Genomic DNA, 20046 nt, shown 5'->3' on the forward strand with positions numbered 1-20046 from the left:
CATGAAGGATTATAGGTGTTTCCATAGGGTTCATCCATGTAATTCACCTCTGCTATTGCAGGGTTCTCAGGATCATAAGGTTCTTCTTCAGAAGATGCCTCTTTAGTACTGTTGGATGATTCCTTCAATCCATTCAGACTCTGAGAGATCATATTGACTTGCTGAGTCAATATTTTATTCTGAGCCAATATGGCATTCAGAGTATCAATTTCAAGAATTCCCTTCCTCTGAGGCGTCCCATTACTCACAGGATTCCTTTCAGAAGTATACATGAACTGGTTATTTGCAACCATGTCAATGAGTTCTTGAGCTTCTGCAGGCGTTTTCTTTAGGTGAATGGATCCACCTGCAGAATGGTCCAATGACATCTTTGATAATTCAGACAGACCATCATAGAATATATCCAGGATGGTCCATTCTGAAAGCATGTCAGAAGGACACTTTTTGGTCAGTTCCTTGTATCTCTCCCAAGCTTCATAGAGGGATTCACCTTCTTTTTGTCTGAAGGTTTGAACATCCACTCTAAGCTTACTAAGCTTTTGAGGAGGAAAGAACTTGGCTAAGAAAGCCGTGACCAGCTTATCCCAAGAGTTCAGGCTGTCTTTAGGTTGAGAGTCCAACCATATTCTAGCTCTGTCTCTTACAGCAAACGGGAAAAGTATAAGCTTGTAGACCTCGGGATCAACCCCATTGGTCTTAACAGTATCATAGATTTGTAAGAATTCAGTTAAGAACTGAAAGGGATCTTCGGATGGAAGTCCATAAAACTTGCAATTCTGTTGCATCAGTGAAACTAATTGAGGTTTCAGCTCAAAATTTTTTGCTCCAATGGCAGGGATTGAGATGCTTCTTTCATGTAAATTGGAATTAGGTGCAGTAAAGTCACCAAGCATCTTCCTTGCATTGTTATTATTTTCGGCCATGTCTCATTCTTTTTCGAAAATTTCAGTCAGATTTTCTCCAGAGAGTTGTGCTTTAGCTTCCCTTAGCTTCCTCTTCAGAGTCCCTTCAGGTTTAGGATCAGCTTCAACAAGAATATTCTTATCCTTGTTCCTGCTCATATGAAAAAGAAGAAAACAGAAAAGAAAATTTGGAATCCTCTATGTCACAGTATAGAGATTCCTTATGTAAGTATAAGAAGAGAAGAATGGAGGAAGGAAAAGATAAGAATCCAAACACAAGGGAGAGGAATGAGTTCGAATTCTTGGGTGAAAGAGGGGTGTTAGTAGATGAATAAATAATTAGAAAGAGATGAGGAGAAGAAAAATTCGAAAATTAAATAAATTAAAATAAAAGTATTTTTGATTTTAAATTGAATTTAAAATAAAAAATAAAAAATAAAGTTCGAAAATTAAGAAAGAAAAATTGAATCAAATTAAATTTAATTTAAAATAATTAGTTAATTTAAAAAGGAATTTTGAAAAAGAGGGAAGGGATTTTCGAAAATTAGAGAGAGAGAGTTAGTTAGGTAGTTTTGAAAAAGATAAGAATCAAACAAAAAGTTAAGTGGTTAATTGAAAAAGATTTGAAAATTAAATTTTGTAGAGATAAGAAAATAGAAAAGATTTTGAATTTAAATTTTGAAAAAGATGTGATTGAAACTTAAATTGAAAAAAGATTTGAAAAAGAAATTTAAAAAGATTTGATTTTGAAATTAAAGTTGATTACTTGACTAACAAGAAACTAAAAAGATATGAGTCTAGAGTTTAAAGATTGAACCTTTCTTACTAGGCAAGTAACAAACTTAAAAATTTTGAATCAATCACATTAATTGTTAGCATTAATTTTGAAAATATGAAATAAAAATAAGAAAAAGATTTTGAAAATCAATTTGAAATTTTCGAAATTATGAAAGAAAAAAATGAAAAAGATTTGATTTTTGAAAAAGATTTGAAAAAGATAGAATTTTTAAATTGAAAATTTGATTCGACTCATAAGAAACAACTAAATTTTAAAAATTTTTGAAAAAGTCAACTCAAATTTTCGAAAATTTATGAGAAAAAGAGGAAAAGATTTTTTTTTTTTGAATTCTTAATGATGAAAGTGAAAACACAAAATTGACACAAAACATAGAAATTATGAATCAAAACAACTAATGCATGCAAGAACACTTTGAATGTCAAGATGAACACCAAGAATACTTTGAAGATCAAGATGAACATCAAGACTTAGAGATTTTTCATGTTTAGACACTATGAATGCAAAAATGCATATGAAAAATAACAAAAGACACAAAACAAGAAAATATGAAGATCAAACAAGAAGACTTGTCAAGAACAATTTGAAGATCATGAAGAACACATGCATGAGTTTTCGAAAAATGCACAGATTTTAAAAACATGCAATTGACACCAAATTTAAAATTTGACTCCAGACTCAAACAAGAAACACAAAAATTATTTTTGATTTATGATTTTATAATTTTTTTAGATTTTCGAAAATTATTTTGGAAAAAATGAAAAAGAAAAAAAAATTTTGTATTATTTTCGAAAATAAGAAATAAAAAGCTTAAAAATAAAATAAAATTACCTAATCTGAGCAACAAGATGAACCGTCAGTTGTCCAAACTCGAACAATCCCCGGCAACGGCGCCAAAAACTTGGTGCGCGAAAATCGTGACGGTTCATTCCTTGGTAACAGCGCTAAAAGCTTAATACGCACGTTCATAATCTTAGTTCTTTGTCACAACTTCGCACAACTAACCAGCAAGTGCACTGGGTCGTCCAAGTAATAAACCTTACGTGAGTAAGGGTCGATCCCACGGAGATTGTCGGCTTGAAGCAAGCTATGGTCATCTTGCTAATCTCAGTCAGGCAGATTCATATGGTTATGGATATTTGATAATTAAAATATAATTAAAATATAAATAAAACGTAAAATAAAGATAGAGATACTTATGTAATTCATTGGTGAGAGTTTTAGATAAGCGTATGAAGATGTTTATTCCTCCTGAACCTCTGCTTTCCTATTGTCTTCATCCAATCATTCATACTCCTTTCTATGGCAAGCTGTATGTTAGGCGTCACCGTTGTCAATGGCTACATCCTGTCCTCTCAGTGAAAATGGTCCAATGCGCTGTCACTGCATGGCTAATCATCTGTCAGTTTTTCATTATACTGGAATAGGATCCATTGATCCTTTTGCATAACCACAGATCCGGCCCGGCCCGAAGGCCCGGCCCGATCCCGAACACTTTAGGGGCTAATTTGGTGTGATTTCATCGGGTTTAGGGTCGGGTAAGGGTCTCAAAAATAGACCCGGTCATTATTTCGGGTCGGGTCCGGGCCATAGCTCGGGTCACCCGAAGTCGGCCCGGTGGCCCGGTCATCATACACAATTAATATTTTGTGTTATTAGTGATGAATCATGACTATTCTTATGTGGAATTTAAGTATTGTAAACCTTAATATTTTGTTTTATTAGTCATTATAAGACTATAAGTTAATGTTTTATGTTTAGAATGCATAAGACTTTAGACTAATGCATAATATTGTGTTATTTGTATTGATTTAAATATTTGGTATTATTAGACAATATTAGTATTGATTGTGGTTTTGCTTTAGTATTGATTGTGGTTATGCTTTAATTTTAAAGAAGGGTTGGTTTTTGTTATATTTTTCTAAGTGAATTTTACCATGTTAAATAATGGTTGGAGTCTTGGAAATTTGGATATTTTTACATGCTAGCTTACAAGAAGGTATCAACGTAATGTAATGTTAACGGCCCGGTTTTCACCCGGTATAATTATGGCCCGAAAGTGTATTGGTTTCATCGGGTCTAGGGTCGGGTTCGGGTCTAATAAATAGACCCGGTGTATATTTCGGGTCGGGTCTGGGTCACATCAAACCCGGCTTCACCCGACCCATGTGCACCCCTATATGACACCAAGGGCACAATATTTAAAATCATATTTTTTCATATATATTATTATGTTATCAATCATATAATTAATAATAAATAAATTAAATTAAATACTCTTATCCTGTTTATAATTATATTACCAATCAATATATGATACTAAATAAATTAAATTAAATTATGTAATATTTGGATAACTAAATAAATTAATTATTAATTTAGTTAATTAGTTATAATTAATTGAATTTAAATAACTAAACAAAATAAATTATAAAATACTTTCGAAAACATGCCACGTCAACTCATTAACAGCAGAAAATGAATATAAGATTAAGATAATAATAACATGATTTTGACGTTGTATCAATAATTAAAGTATAAAAGAGCACTTTATATTTTGTTATTTTATTTGTCCTATTTTTTCAGTCTTATAATTTTATGAGAAGATGAAAGAATTCTGTAATAAAATTCTGATATTTTTTGTTATTTTTTTTAACATGTCTTCAAATGCAAGAAAAGTTTCAAATGATAATGGTCAACATATAGGACATGCTATTCAGGTTTAAAATAATCCTTAACCTTTATCTCTCTTTTTTTCTCCTTTTTAATTTATCATCTAACGTATTCTAACTTCATACTCAGAAAGATCTGAAGAATTTGTAAATAACTTCTTGCAACCAAATAGGTCCCATAGAGTTAAGGTACGAATGCCTCTCATCTTATATATTCTCTATTCTAGACACATTTTATTTAACCGATTACCTGCTAATGCAAGCTATAACTTCAAATACTGAAAAATGGTATTTTCATCCCATTTGAGTCATATATAAAAAGTAATAGCAACCTGCTTTATTAAGCTCCGAATATTATGATTACAACTATTTTTGTATACATGCATAAAGTAACATCTACCATTTAGGTCTTTATGCACTATTTGAATGGTGAGTTGGTGTCACATTATATATTTGTGCACATTCTCCCATTTCTATTTCATAAATAAAATATAAAAAATTTGAATTTATTTAAGAAAAAAAATAGTATAGTTAAATATGTTAAAAATTTTAGGATTCTTTAATTCCAAAATCATTCATGTTAAATTTTTAAGAAAGATAGCTGAGAACGTGAAAACTAAGGTTGCGAAAATCGAACCGGTCATCAAACCGGTCAAATAACTGATTTAATGGTTCAATCGGAATCGAACCGTAGTTAGATCGGTTTAGTTTAATATACAATAAAATTATTAAAAATTTAATATATAATTTTAAATATTCAAATAAAATAATAACATGAACAATAATCAGCATAAACAATTTTAAATATTAAAAATTTTTAATTAACTCTTAAATTCTAATAAAATAATTAGCATAAATACCTAAAATAAATCCACACAGTCCAAATACAAACAAGCCAGAGAATTCAAAAGTATCAGAAAATTCAGCCACTCAATCACAAAATAATTGAAATTCAGATGCACTCACAATCCACATACACTCAATCCAAATTCAGCAAATCACACCACCAATAACCCTAACTCAGAAAAAAAAAAACAGAAAAAAATTGCAACCCAATCATCAGAAAATAGCAACTCAATAATCACAATAACTCCATCAATAAAATAAACAAATGAACAAACATAAACTGAAGCAAACATAGATTTCAGCAGTGCATACTCATAATCCTAAACATTTTCGGTTCCAGAATCATATAAAAACAGAAATTCAGAATCATAAAACTCAGAGATAGGCGAGACAGAGACGGGGGAGGAACGAAACTCAACTGCCGAGGAGGGTAGAACGGCGAGACAGAGACGGCGATAGGATTCAAACTGACAGATCCTCGATCTGCAAGTCCACGACGACGACGACGACGTAGAGAATAGTAGAAGATAGCCACGAGCTTTGACATGCAAGTCCAGAGGCGACGACGTGGAGGAGAAGAGGATCGACAGACAAGGGCTTCGATTTGACACTCTGTCTGTCACTACCGTGAGGTGACAACACCTTTTAGCTGACGAGAAGAGTTCAGCGGCGGTAGAGGTGGTGGCTGCTGCTTGTGGTGGCTGAGAGAGAGAGAGAGAGAGAGAGAGAGAGAGAGAGAGAGAGAGAGAGAGAGAGAGAGAGAGAGAGAGAGAGAGAGAGGTTGTGGGTTAGGCCGTTAGGGTTTGTGTGAGGGAGGGGATCTGAGGAGGTAGCCTTTTATATGCTGAATTTCTTTTTTTTTAATTAAAATTTTAAAACCGTTAAAAAATCGTCCGGTTTCACTGGTTCGTCGGTTTATTGCCTGTTCGGCCGGTTTTTTGTCAGGCGGTTTTTCATGCCAACCGGATCAGTTGAAAGACCGATTTTTTGTTAACCCGGTCGAACCGATCGGTCCAATTCGGTTTTCAGAACATTGGTGAAAACGTATCTGAATTCGTGAGTATAATTGAGAAAGTTTTGGTTTTTTGTCTTCTTCAACCAAAGCCTTTTGTATTTTTTATAGGACTGAATCACAACTCCAAAAGAGCTACGGAAGCGACTTTGATGCGTTGGGGACTAAAATCCTAAATCACTATTTACATATGAGTATAGCATTTATTAAACTCTAAAATCCAAATAAAATAGCATTTAATTTCAAATAAAAAATAATAATGACTTATTTAATTCAATATTTATGATAATAAATAAGATCATCGTTATATAAGTTATTTAATGTGAAATAGTTTAATTTGTAATTATAATTAATATATGTATTACCTATAAATAGATTAAGAAATAATAATTTCTTAACAAAATAATCATTCAATTTGAATTACAATTAGCCAATGAGTTATAGCTCAAATGGCATAGTCTCCCCATACTCAATTAAGAGGTTGCAGGTTCGAGTCTCCTATCTTTGATAAAAAGAAAAATTTGAATTATAATTAATTAATTGATAGAAATTATAATAAATTAAATTTAAAAAAATATATATTAAAAAATACTCTTAAAAATATGCACATAAATTTTATCATTAAATACTCTTAGAATACATAACCAAAAGGCGATTTTAGTTAGCGTTGAAACTTATGTAATAGTGGGCAAGCATTATTTTTTTGTGAGTATTTGATTTAATGTGTTATTTATTTATTTATTTATTTTTTTTTTGCAAGTGAAATAATATTTCTTGTATATTTTGGTGCGAGATAGATACCAATTTTGCGTGATAAGCATGAAATGGGCTGGTTGTTATGGGTTTAAGGTTTGTCTAGGTCGGAGCGGCCAGTGCACCCAATTTTGTCTAGGTCCATCTGTGCTTACAGGAATTGGACTGCCATTAGCCCATTAGTATTATTATCTTGGGGAAGGTCGTTTTCTTGGTCAGAATAGTTGGTTGAGGTAAATTTCTTCACCAGAAACAATCTATGCCGATACTTTCACCCTTTTTGCCGTAAAAACCTTTGGAAAAGTAGGGACTAGTAACTTTTTCAAATTTTGGCCAGCATATAATCAGTAAAAAAATTGGATAAAATCTCACACCATTAAAATTATTATTGATGGCTATTTGATGGCTACAAATTACAAAAGTTACTGACGCCTAACACTCCTCAAAACCCTTAGCACTTCTCACATACTGTCACCATCTTTTCCCACATGTTAATGCCTCCAGACACTCAGCCTCTTCAATATATATATTTTTTTTAGTCTTGACCCCCTTCAATATCAAAGCCACTTCCCAGTAAAATGTAAAGCGACTCTTTCTCATACGTTAATGAATAAAATAATTTATTTTTGGCCATTCATCTGAAAAATTATCACATAAAGGAAGTTAATAGAACTAGTATAAAAGGAAAATACTAACAAACTCAGGTACTTAAAAAATCACTGCAGATGGTTACAACTTACACGGTTAGGAATCACTTCCTGCATCTTTGCAGGTTACCAGATGCGCAATCTTGAATATTATAATTTCCTCCTTCCTACAAGAATCAGTGGCGATTTCTTTCCTTTTTTCCCCTTAAATTGTTATGAAAAGTTAGCACCTATAGCTATAACTACCACAAATCACATGGTTTGCATCCCCTGCCTCTGTCCAATTCCTTACATGCTCATCTGCATAGCTTTACGGTCCATTTTTCCGTAGTCGTCTGTCAGTGGCGTCTCAACCATTGAATATGTGAGGCCACAACTGCAACCTCCATTAGTTAATGTTTTGCTTGCAAGCCAATAAATAGAGAACCGCAGCCTGCATCAGTTCACATTAGAAGAGTGGCTCTGGGTGATTATAGTGGGTCAGCTATTTCAGTGTTTAACACGGTTGCTTCTATTCTAATGTCTCATAGCTTTTTACTAGACTGGACACAAACCAAGAGGGGAAGATACATAGGGACCAAGTTCATCACTGATTCTTATCATACATATATAATTATATATGCACGTCATTTGACTTCAACTCGTTAGTTTTTTATGAGTCAAACCTTTACATTCTAGTGCCAACTGGCAACTTAACAAATGATTGTGAAGACACACGTCACATCCAAATTTAACGAAGATTGTGAGTGCTCTCTTACCCATTTCAAATCAAGAAACTCAAGGCCAGAACACGAAACATCTGCCCAGAAACACGCAGATAACGAAGAATCCTCTCCCGCATTCACACAAAAAATTAAAATTAAAAAAAAATCACATCGCAAAAAACCCTCACCCAGACCGTCAGAACACGAAACATCCGCCCCTCATCCCTTGGCAAAGCACCCTGTGCCACACCTCCTCAACCCCTATTTCCCTTGTCGCTTTTATAATTTTTTAAATTATTTTAACTGAATTGTTCCACATTATGGTCAACAGCGAAAGTTCTTATTCTATTCTGTACAAAAAGAAATTCTTATTCTAATTCCGAATCCTTTCTTTCTTTAACAAACAAAAATAAGGTTTTTCTTTTTCAATAAAGCTGCTTAGAAAATTAAAACAGAAAACAATATAAAAAAGAAAAAAAATTGGGAAAGAGAACTCCACACAAAATGCATAATATTATTCACATGATGAATTACATCCAAATTACACAGAATCAACTAACTAATTTTTTTTCATGATTAAATGCATAATACTATTCACATTATGAACTAGAACCAAACTACACAGAAGAATCAAGTAACTAATTTCAATTTTTATTTACATTTTTGACGATCTAATCTGTTGGCATCGGATAGCGACATAAAGGGCATAAATGACTAGTCTTGAGCCAGTGGATGATGCATTCTTGATGATACACATGCTTACAAGGCATTGATAAAACTTGTTCTGCATCATCACCGTAATCAAATTCAGATAGACAAATACTGCACCTCTCTGTTGCATTGTTATTCTTTTCAAGCTTCACTTCCTCGAGAGAATCAATGGCATTCTTGGAAGTAGGAACCATCTTAATATTAGTATTTTCCATGGACTCTTCAATGATGAAGTCGGTGATAATGTCGTCGTAGTCATCAACAAACAATAACGAATTCTGGATAATAATGTCCAAATTCAAACTGAACAAACGAAAATCAGGTCTTTCGTAGAGGAATCCGGAACGACGAGTTTGAATTATGGCTTCCGCGTAGGATATAACATCTGGCATCATCTGATGAATCAAGACATTTGGTATAACAGCATCAGGAAAATGCAATTGCATGTGTGATGAACCGTTTTGAAGAAATTCTTGCGCTTGCATTAGAATTGAGCTGTGACATGCAAACGTATCAATGGCTCCTAACACTGGATCATGTGATTGTGGTTGTTGAGGATCAGTAGTCCAGCATGTTTGATGCCTAACTCGTACCTTGAGAATGAAGTAATCTGCTGTTTTATCTCTCATGTGAGTTAGATAAAGTTGCAAATCAGCCTCCTGTTCTTGCAACAATGAGGGAGATGACACTTCCCAGAAAAAACCAAATGGCGACGTCATGATGATGAAATTGAGAACTGGTTTGATGCTTCAAGTTCGTTTATCAGAAATATAAGAAACTTTCTCTAATAGAAATAAGAATCAAACTGAGAATTAATCTTGTTGCTTTCTGCTTACTTATATATATATATATATATACAAGAGTTCCTAGTAAAATTTGGTACTGAATCTTAATTGTATACTAATTTTTTTTTTCCAAAGTGACATTACTTTAAGACAGGGAAGGTAATTGGATCTTAATTGGATATTAATTAACCGAATTATCTTTTTTAGCTTAATTAGGATAATAATCTTTTAGGATAATTATTTTCTAACTACTTTTATTTTCTTGGATTATCATTCATAATTTTAAAATTAAAAATTAAAAATTATTATTTTTGTTAAATTCAATCTTATTTTATTATTTTACTAACTAACTGAAACTAATTGTTTGAGATAAGTAAGAAAAAAAATATAACGATGATTATTAATAAAAAATAATTAATATTTTATTTAAAAATCAAAATAACAGCCAATTATTTGAAATAATGTGTTTTCTTTCTTGGAGTAGTTATAAATAGATTGATAAATTGATTAGACAAAAGAAATAAATTGATTTACAAAGATTTTGTACAAAATTATTACCAAGTGGTTGAATACTTGAATCCTAATTTATAATTTGGACGATCTTTCCTTTTATAGAAATTTAGTAAGCACAGGCATACTTAGAAGATTTCCGATCCCTGTAAAAAGAGTTCAAATATCCTGTTCAAATACTTCACAGTCCCTTATCACTTGCTTTAAATTTCATGATAAACACTCTTCAATTAATTTTTGTTTGTTCCCATTCTTTTTTAAACAATTTTTTTTATTCGAATGCACTTCTCTACTTGTCCTCGATTATCAAGCATTCAAGATATTCAAAATACAAATATATACCGATAATCCAATTCAATTCAATTAACTTGGATTTTTTAGGATAACATTACATCTATCAAAAATCAATCCCTGTTAGCATAGAAAAATACGATTTAGCATCTCATAATTTTTTATATTATTATAAATAAATTTGATTATTTTAATTATTAATTATTTAATTAAAAATACATAAATCAATATATATAAATATATACAAATATATAATAAATAATTTAATAATTAATTTTAAAAATATTTTTTATCTAATTTTTCTATTTTGGATGATACAAAAGAAAAAAAATCAACACTAACTTTATTAAAAAAGAAATTTTAGATGACCAATATTTTTTATTATTTTTATTTTATATTTAAAGTAATACTATCAAATTATTTTTATTTTATATTAAAAATATTAATTTCTTAATATTTCTCCTATTAAAATTGTTCGTATAAAACACCTCAAAATATTATTTAAAAAGGGAAAGGAAAAAAAAAACTACTCAAAAATCAAAATATCTTAATGCAAGACAACCAAGTGAGCACACATTTAGTTAGTTAATCTTCCCACAAAGTCAACAGAAAATGAAGTGGCGCGAAACAGGTACCATAGGTTGCCGGCTGGGGCCACAACCACCTATACATTAAGAAACAATCATCAACGCTGTGTGCACTGCGCACCCATTCCTCCTCACAACATCAGAAACACCATTACTAAGCTAATCTGCGCTTCTGCTTCTGCTTCTTCTTACTATTATTATTACTATTATTCTTCAATGGCTTCGGTAACTTTTTCCGCGCACTGCCTCCTCCACAAACCCAATTCTCTTTCTTTCAGTTTTTTAGCCTCGGACAAATTCAGGTTCGGACGAGTCGGAAAGAACAAGAAACTTGGATTAACGCTGTGCAGAGCAGGTTCGGCTCTTGCCTTTCGAGATCTCGACGCCGATGAATTTCGCCACCCTCTTGATAAACAGGTCTGTCTGTGGCTTCTGAACCTTTTCATTTTTTTTTTCTGAGAACTCGTTCGGAACTTTTTCAGCGCTTAATTTTTTTCATGCACTCATGTTTTTTTTTTTTCTTATTTTGCTTTCAATCTCCAGAACACGCTGATACTGAGAGCGATTCCAGGATTAAATGAATTGGGGAAAGCACTTCTAGGTAATAAATATATTAAAATTGAAGTATCCCCTGTGAATTGGGATCCTAAGTGATGCAGTTTAGTGTTGTATTTCATTGATTCTGTTGATTAAGCTTTTGATTTTTCATGAATCTTTGTATTTCTCAATTGCAAGCTGTGTTCCCGTTAGAATGCTTTGTTTACATGATTACTCTCTCTCTCTCTCTCTCTCTCTCTCTATATATATATATATATATATATACTCACTTCTACCTCATACACTAAGCTGACAAACACTAGCCGTGTGCATCTCACCGGCACAACTCATGTAGCTGATATATGGCATAAGATGTATACACAAAATCACATAACCTTCACAAGTTTTCTGCCACATGTAGTTGGGCCATTGGATAAAACTTGTTCCCCCGTATAACTCCTTCCCTGAATGGTTCAAATTGTCTGTATTTAGGCTTGCTTTGGTAAAATTTTTCCTTTTCACAAATAGCTTATCAAAGTTGGTTTTTGACAGATAGCTTTCTAAAACCTGTAATACCAGTTTTTGGTAAACCAAACTAAAAATTACTTTTAGAAACTACAAACAACAACAATTGTATTTGGTAAAATAGTTTTTAAAATTTAAAATGATTATGATAGACATAAATAGTGGGAGAATCTTTTATCGTGAATGAAATTTCACATTAATAATATAACTAAGGGTAAATTTGAATATTTATTAATATGAGATTATATTAGATTTTTATTTTGATAAGCACAAATCAACTTGTTCTCAAAAACACCCTTAATCTTTTAAAACTACAAGTACAAGCACATAATTTTTTTTTTTTTTTACAAATACAAAGCACCTCTCGAAACAGTTTTACCAAATGATGCCTAAGGGCAAGATTCAAGGCTATAAATCTTTCCCCTTATGCAATTGTCATTGGCTAAACTGTTCTACTTGTAAGAAAACGTCATTCTCAATATTTCCATGCATGGATACCCACCAAAACTTTTCACTTTTCGCAGAACCATTAACATTGGGTGATCTAGGCTTGAGTTGCTTCTTAGATGGAATACAATACTAGTTTTGTTTATCTCTAACAGCAAGGACTCCCCATGTGTGCATGATTGCACGTGAAAGGTGTAGTTATGTTGTTGTTGATTTGATCAATGATGAATTATTGGGCTCACCTGGCACCAAAACCAACCACTTTTTGCTGTACTAATTATGAATTTATACATGCTTTTCAGATCTTAATGGCCATCTGTATATGATGCTTTCAAAGACATTGCTTTATGTTTCACGCAAGTTCCTTATATTCAATGACATCTTAGAATGTTCTCCCTTAAAATGAATTGCAGGAAGTGTCGCAGAGCAGGTCATGCTCCTAGAGAATATAGGGACATCTGTCCTTGTTTCCAAAAATCAGGTATCCCGAACACTTAGAAAAACAAACATTTTGTTCAGCTTGTACTCAGTAAACACACTTGGCTGGAAGGCAATATATTAGATAAAATATACATGCTCTATGGTGCTTGATCTCAGTGGAAATGCTAGGTTTTGTTGTAACACACAATTAGTTTATGCAAAAGGAAAACAAACAAAGATGCAAATGTGCAAGCATGTATACACACAGCACAAGTTCGCTAATGGCCTTGTACATAAAAATCACATGCATGTTGCCACAGCGGTGACTTATTTTGCATGAACTCCATTACTTTTCTTCCTCACAACTGAAGAGCCAGTGTTCATTCCATTAATTCTATGCTTGTATATGCAAGCACATTTGAGTAACCATTCTTGAAACAATTTAACTAGTTCCTCTTGCAATTACCAACTTAGGAATGATAATTCCGATTAAATATAGGAGCAATGAAGTTTTTGCATTTAACATATGATAGTTATGAATTTGCAGAGTGTGGCTGCATGACATAATATACTTGTTATAAGGAGTTCATTCTTTATTATGCAACTTGGATCAAGAAGTAATTTCAATTATGCTGCCAGCAAAGTTGTTATTAAAAGTTGAATAACTAACAATATCTCTTGTTATCTCAGCTTCCTGATCTTCACCACTTGATGGTTGAAGCTGCACAAATATTAAATGTTGATGCCCCTGATCTATATGTTCGTCAAAGTCCTGTGCCGAATGCATACACATTAGCTATAAGTGGCAAACGACCATTTGTTGTTATTCACACTAGCCTTGTGGAGCTCTTGACAAGAGCAGAGTTGCAGGTTATATTATATTTTTTTTCTTTTTTTTTTCACATCTTTTTTTATTTACATTTATATTCATTGAAAATATTATAGTTACAAAGTAAAGTTAATTAATTTTCATATCGATCATGAAAAGTAGAAAAACAAGATGCTTTGACCTTTGAATCCACCACAGTTTCTCCCATAGTTCACCTTCCAAACTCTTCAATGAACTATTCATTACATGAATTAAAAAGTAGTCATTCGTATTACAACATTCATTTCTAGGAACTAAAGAGGACTTTTTCTAGAAACAGAACATGAGAGAAATAACTTGGAAAAAGGGGAGACAGATTTAACCTCTAAGTACCTGCTGAACTATACATCTCATGAACTAAGCAGGCAAACCTGAAAATTAGAAATGACATGTAGTAACATAGAATGATGGAAATTGCAAAAGCTTGTTAAAGAAAGGTTTAGAACATTGAAGTCCTACTCAACCTTTGCACCAGCATTAGCCAGTCAAACTCACCTAAATTATCTTTGCATGCATCTTCTTTTGTAAAAGCTATTTTGCCAATTTTATTAACTAGTGTAGCATCCGTAAAATTCTTCCCCTTAATCTATGTGGGCTATGACTTACGAGTAACGGGATGTAGTAGGAAGTTATACTTCAAGGGTTTGTGTTTTACATGATAATATATTTCTTCTTTTCCAATATGCTTGATCAAAAATGTTAAAATTATGCTTGTCAATCGTTTCCGATGTTGTGGTTCAAAAAATGCTATTAACTCGCCATCGGCTTATTTCAACAGGCTGTTTTGGCTCATGAGTTGGGTCACCTAAAATGTGATCATGGAGTGTGGCTTACATATGCAAATATTCTAACCCTCGGAGCTTATACTGTACCTGGTATGTGAAACAGTGTCTTGTTTCAGTTTTTGATAAATTGTGATACACAAGCACAAACACATGTATTATTATTTATATTGTTTATATTCTGATTTGTCATAAATATTAGTAGAATTTGAATTCATTGGAGAATTTGGAGTACGCCCAACATTTTCTAGTTTCTAATCCCAAATTATTTTATATCTTCCGGTCAAGTAGTTAACTGTGTCAGATGATAAAAGTTGGGGAGACACAAGTAGTCCAACCCGTCCTAAATGAAGTAGGGTAAAAAATCCATGTGACCATTTCATTCTTTTTACCAATTGAGTAATAAGTTAACAATCACGAAACATTGAATATGATGCCTACTTTCAAGCTCGTCCTTTGTTGTAGGCATTGGAGGTATGATAGCTCGGACTATGGAGGAGCAGTTATTCCGGTGGCTACGAGCTGCTGAGTTGACTTGTGATCGAGCAGCTCTACTTGTTGCTCAGGACCCTAAGGTATTCTATTGGCAAACATCATAATCTATATATATATATATATATTGGTTTAATTCTAACATACGGACACATGACATGGGACACGACACGACATAGGACACGCAGACACACGAATTTAAAATTCTTATAAGACACGGAAATACAGCATATATATAAAATATAAAATATTTTTTAGATAAATTGTAATAATATTTTGGTATTTTATTGATATAAAAATATAAATTAATTTTTTATTATTTTTAATGTTTTTTTAATTATATAAAATATTTAAATATTTGTTGTTTTAATAACTAATAATATATACTATTTCTAAACTCATTTCAAGAATATATGTTAAGAATAAGACTAGACACACTAACATGTGATAGTATTAGGTATATGCATGTCTGGAGAAAAATTTTTTATTTTTTATTAAGATTTAAGACACAAAAGACATACGTGTCAGACGAGTATTCATGAGTGTCGTGTTCGACACAAAGACACAACAAATAAAAAAAGTGTAGGTGCTTAGTAGATTCTAACTTTCTATATTGTACATTGATTTAATTATAAAAATTAATTTTTGGTATCCTACAAGAGGTAGTCATCTCTGTCCTCATGAAATTAGCTGGTGGATGCCCATCTATGGCTGATCAACTAAATGTCGATGCATTCTTGGAGCAAGCTCGCTCTTATGAAAAAGCTGCTTCCAGCCCTGTTGGGTGGTACATAAGGTGTGTAGCTTTCTGCATACAACACTGGAATCTTGGGAATGTTCTTATTTGGAAGCTAAACTTAAACTTTTTCTCTTTTTTTTTGTCCCTGTTGTCAAGGAATGCACAAACAAGGCAACTGTCACACCCTTTGCCAGTTCTACGCGCTAGTGAAATCGACGAATGGTCTCGAAGTACAGCTTATCGATCTCTCCTGAAACGTGGAATACAGATTGAATCACTACAACAAAAAATCTAGCACTTCCTTATAGGCTTTGTTTGTTCAAAATGTGGTACTGCTCAATGTTCTTCCTGGTTAGTTTCTTAAAACTATACAAGCTCCATGCATAAACTATATATTTGCAATTGATATTGGCATATTGCATATGGTTTTATAATGGATTACATATACGTACTGGAAGAAACGGACTACATTTTCAAACTGCCTTTGTTCAGGAAATATTTTTCCCTTAATGTTGGTCTTAGTAAATACTCTCGTGCATATAGATTAAGTGTGCAATTTCAGAATTCTACTTTATTACAAATAACTATCCATTTAGAAAATATTGGTTATTTTTTTTTTCACCATCTGCTATCCTTATTCATGTACGATAATATTAAGAAGACAAAAAAAAAGTTAAATAATTTAAATGTCTTATTTTGTATTTATTTATTACAAAGTATATTAAATAAAGCTAAAACTAATAAGTTTTGGCAATTTTTGACTAAAAATTCTTATTTTTTGAGATTTTTCGATTCAAGTATAATACATTTTCTCAATCTTATTAAATGTTCTTAATATTATTAACATTATAATGTTAAGATTTTTTTGGAATTTCAATATTTTTTAATAATTTTTTTAATTTATGTGTGCATTTAAAATGGGACACTTACTTGATAATGCATGGATGGAGTAGCAAGTCATAAATAACCTTGACTTATTCCTGAACATAATACACTATTTATATGCTTTTAATTTTTAAATCCATTATGAAACCTGCAACGTATTTTATTTCTCACTTTTTTTTTATGCAGCATTTAGTGCAACCGAACGTGACAGATGATCAAATGGTGTCAGGAAGCAGTAGAATTTATGATGGATATACGACTACAGGAGACAAAATTTCTTATTCTATAATGTAAATCTACAAATGCATCACTGTGATTTTTATATATGTCAGCCATATTGTAAGTATAAATTTAGCCAGAAGAATGATTATCTCATAGATATATATTACTCTTTGAAAGGAAGTAATTACTTGTATAATTCTAGGATATAAATTCTCTTCACTTTTGACAATCCATTATGTAAGTATATTTTTGAAAATTTGCATGTGTTGTGATGTAAACGTTTTATGAGTAAATTAAATCGAGCAAATTATTATTTTTATTTATTTTATAATGCTGATAAATTTATTTATAATTTAATTTTATATCTATTAAAAATGAGTAACTTATTAATTTTTTTTTACTAAAAATAGGAAGACTCGAACCCGCAATCTCTTAGATGAATAAATTATTATTTTTACTTTTAAAAGTTTTAGAATAGTTATTGTTCATACCCTGGCCCAACGAAAAAGGCCCAGGATCCCAATAAAAAGGCCCAACCCAAAGGGTTGGCCTCACCTTTTACCAGATTAGCCACTACGAAGTCGGAACTAGTCACGACTTGCTCTAAAGAAGTCGGGAACGAGGATTAACTGGCAGATAAGCACTCATTTGAATGAGTAACTGCCCCTAGAATCTCTCTAACAACTTCACGAGCCATATCCTAACTTCCCTAAGATAAAGGGACGGTTAACACCCTAGAAAAGTGGCACTACTCCAACGGTGGTTATTGGCTTACCACTATAAATACACTGACACCCCTCAGGTATCTCTAAGTCCCAATACTCTCTAGACCTGCTAACCCCTTTGCTGACTTAGGCATTGGAGTGTCTTTGCAGGTACCACCCCCCATTCACTCATACTCATAAGTCGGACGGAGGCCCCCAAGGCGCAAACCCTGACAAAGGCTTCCTCCCTTAGACGATTGAGCCAACCAGCGCCATCCAGCCCATTAATCTCCGGTTACCTACCGTAACATTGGCGCCGTTGCCGGGGACCCGAGAGATCAACCAGTGATGGCGGACGGATCCCCTGAGGAGGGTCATGTGGAAACAGATTCTGAACAAGAGAATCTGGACACCAGAAATAGTGACGCGGACCTAACCCTCCATCAGGAAACCAACGATCAACACAAAGAAGGAACCTCCGGAGTCAAAACCCCGAAGGTGAATTCCTCAGAAGGCCGTGAGTCAGAGAAGGACGGACAGTCCCATTCAACTGAGCTCATGGGGTTAGTCCATATTCACCAAAATCGTTTGGAACAGCTAGAACAGGAACGGGAGCGACAAAAGAAGATAGAAAAGCGCCTAAGAGAGGAGATGGATAAACGAAAAGAGTTAGAGGAAAAACTCTTAAAGCTAGAATCCTCCCTCAAAGGTCGGAACTCCCGTGATAGTAGAGAAGAGTCCCCCCTAGGAGGGGAAGATCCTTTTAGTGAGGACATAATGAGGGCAAAAGTTCCGAGAAACTTTAGAAGCCCCGATATGGACCTCTACGACGGAACCACTGATCCAAAGCATCATCTGAGCAACTTTAAAAGTCGGATGTATCTGGCTGACGCTTCCGATGCTACGCGATGCAAAGCTTTTCCGACAACCTTGTCAAAAGCAGCGATGAAGTGGTTTGACAGCCTCCCCCGAGGTCGGTCACCAGTTTTGAAGACCTCTCAAGGAAATTCTTGATGAGGTTCTCTATCCAGAAAGACAAAGTTAAACATGCACCAAGCCTCCTGGGAATAAAACAGGAGGTCGGAGAATCCTTACGAGCCTATATGGAAAGGTTCAACAAAGCATGTTTAGAGATTCAAGACCTGCCCACCGAGGCAGTCATAATGGGGCTAGTCAATGGGCTCAGAGAAAGTCCCTTCTCACAGTCCATATCCAAAAGACATCCCATCTCTCTAAGTGATGTACAGGAAAGAGCTGAAAAGTACATCAATATGGAGGAAAATGCTAAGTTAAGAGACCTGAGTTGGCGACCTGGGCACCCTCCCTCAACAAAAGAAAGAGAGAGGGAAACCAAAAAGAAAGAAGAACTCGGCCTCGATAGACCAAGAAAATATCACTCTTATACTCCTCTAAAGGTCTCTATAGTGGACGTATACAGAGAGATTTGTAATACTGAAAGGCTACCACCCCCCAGACCCATTAAAAATAAAAAAGGGGGGAGCCTCAGCGACTACTGTGAGTACCATAAAATATATGGTCACTCCACAAACGACTGCTACGACCTTAAAAATGTGATAGAAAAGCTGGCTAGGGAAGGTCGGCTCGACAGATATCTCATAGAAAGGTCGGACAGTCATGGGAAGAGAAAGCGAGACGATATGGATAGAAGAGACCCACCACCGCAGACTCCGGAGAGACATATCCATATGATCTCAGGAGGGTTCGCGGAAGGGGGACTCACCAAATCCTCTCGCAAAAGACATCTCAAGAGAGTCTACCAGGTCGGAGGAGAGTCATCCGACCTCCCTACCATTTCATTCACAAATGAAGATGGGCAAGGAATAATCCCTGGACACGATGATCCAGTGGTAATAACTATGATCCTAGCAAATGCTCATCTCCACAGAACCCTAGTAGACCAAGGAAGCTCAGCGGACATTCTTTTTAAGCCCGCTTTCGACAAACTAGGGTTGGATGAGAAAGAATTAAGAGCCTACCCCGACACCTTATATGGACTAGGCGACACGCCAATAAAGCCACTAGGGTTTTTGCCCCTCCACACCACCTTTGGAAAAGGAAAAAAATCAAAAACTCTGAGCATAGACTTCATAGTCATCGATGTAGGGTCAGCATATAATGCTTTAATTGGCAGGACTACCCTTAATCGACTCGGAGCGGTGGTATCCACCCCTCACCTTTGTATGAAATT

The 20046-nt window shown here is 33.8% G+C and overlaps 1 protein-coding gene and 1 non-coding gene across 3 annotated transcripts; both read left to right on the forward strand.

Annotated features, from left to right (window-relative positions):
• The first annotated feature begins 422 nt into the window (after positions 1-422).
• On the forward strand, positions 423-530 carry LOC112760237 (small nucleolar RNA R71). The gene has a single exon (XR_003180687.1). It is a non-coding gene; the product is annotated as a small nucleolar RNA R71 (small nucleolar RNA).
• A 10630-nt stretch (positions 531-11160) lies between these two features.
• LOC112755096 (plastoglobule-localized metallopeptidase 48, chloroplastic) lies at positions 11161-17389 on the forward strand. Of its 2 annotated transcripts, none has more exons than XM_025802998.2 (9): positions 11161-11633; positions 11760-11817; positions 13139-13206; positions 13836-14015; positions 14792-14888; positions 15261-15370; positions 15950-16083; positions 16183-16377; positions 17098-17389. In XM_025802998.2, the coding sequence occupies exons 1-8, from the start codon at positions 11433-11435 to the stop codon at positions 16319-16321; spliced, it is 987 nt and encodes a 328-aa protein (XP_025658783.1). In that variant the 5' UTR covers positions 11161-11432; the 3' UTR covers positions 16322-16377; positions 17098-17389. The 2 variants fall into 2 exon arrangements, with proteins under 2 accessions (XP_025658783.1, XP_072077354.1); XM_072221253.1 differs by having other exon boundaries at positions 15978-16083.
• Positions 17390-20046: the final 2657 nt, after the last annotated feature.

This window comes from Arachis hypogaea, chromosome 16, assembly GCF_003086295.3.
Source record: "Arachis hypogaea cultivar Tifrunner chromosome 16, arahy.Tifrunner.gnm2.J5K5, whole genome shotgun sequence".
In the NCBI taxonomy this organism is placed as follows: Eukaryota; Viridiplantae; Streptophyta; class Magnoliopsida; order Fabales; family Fabaceae; genus Arachis; species Arachis hypogaea.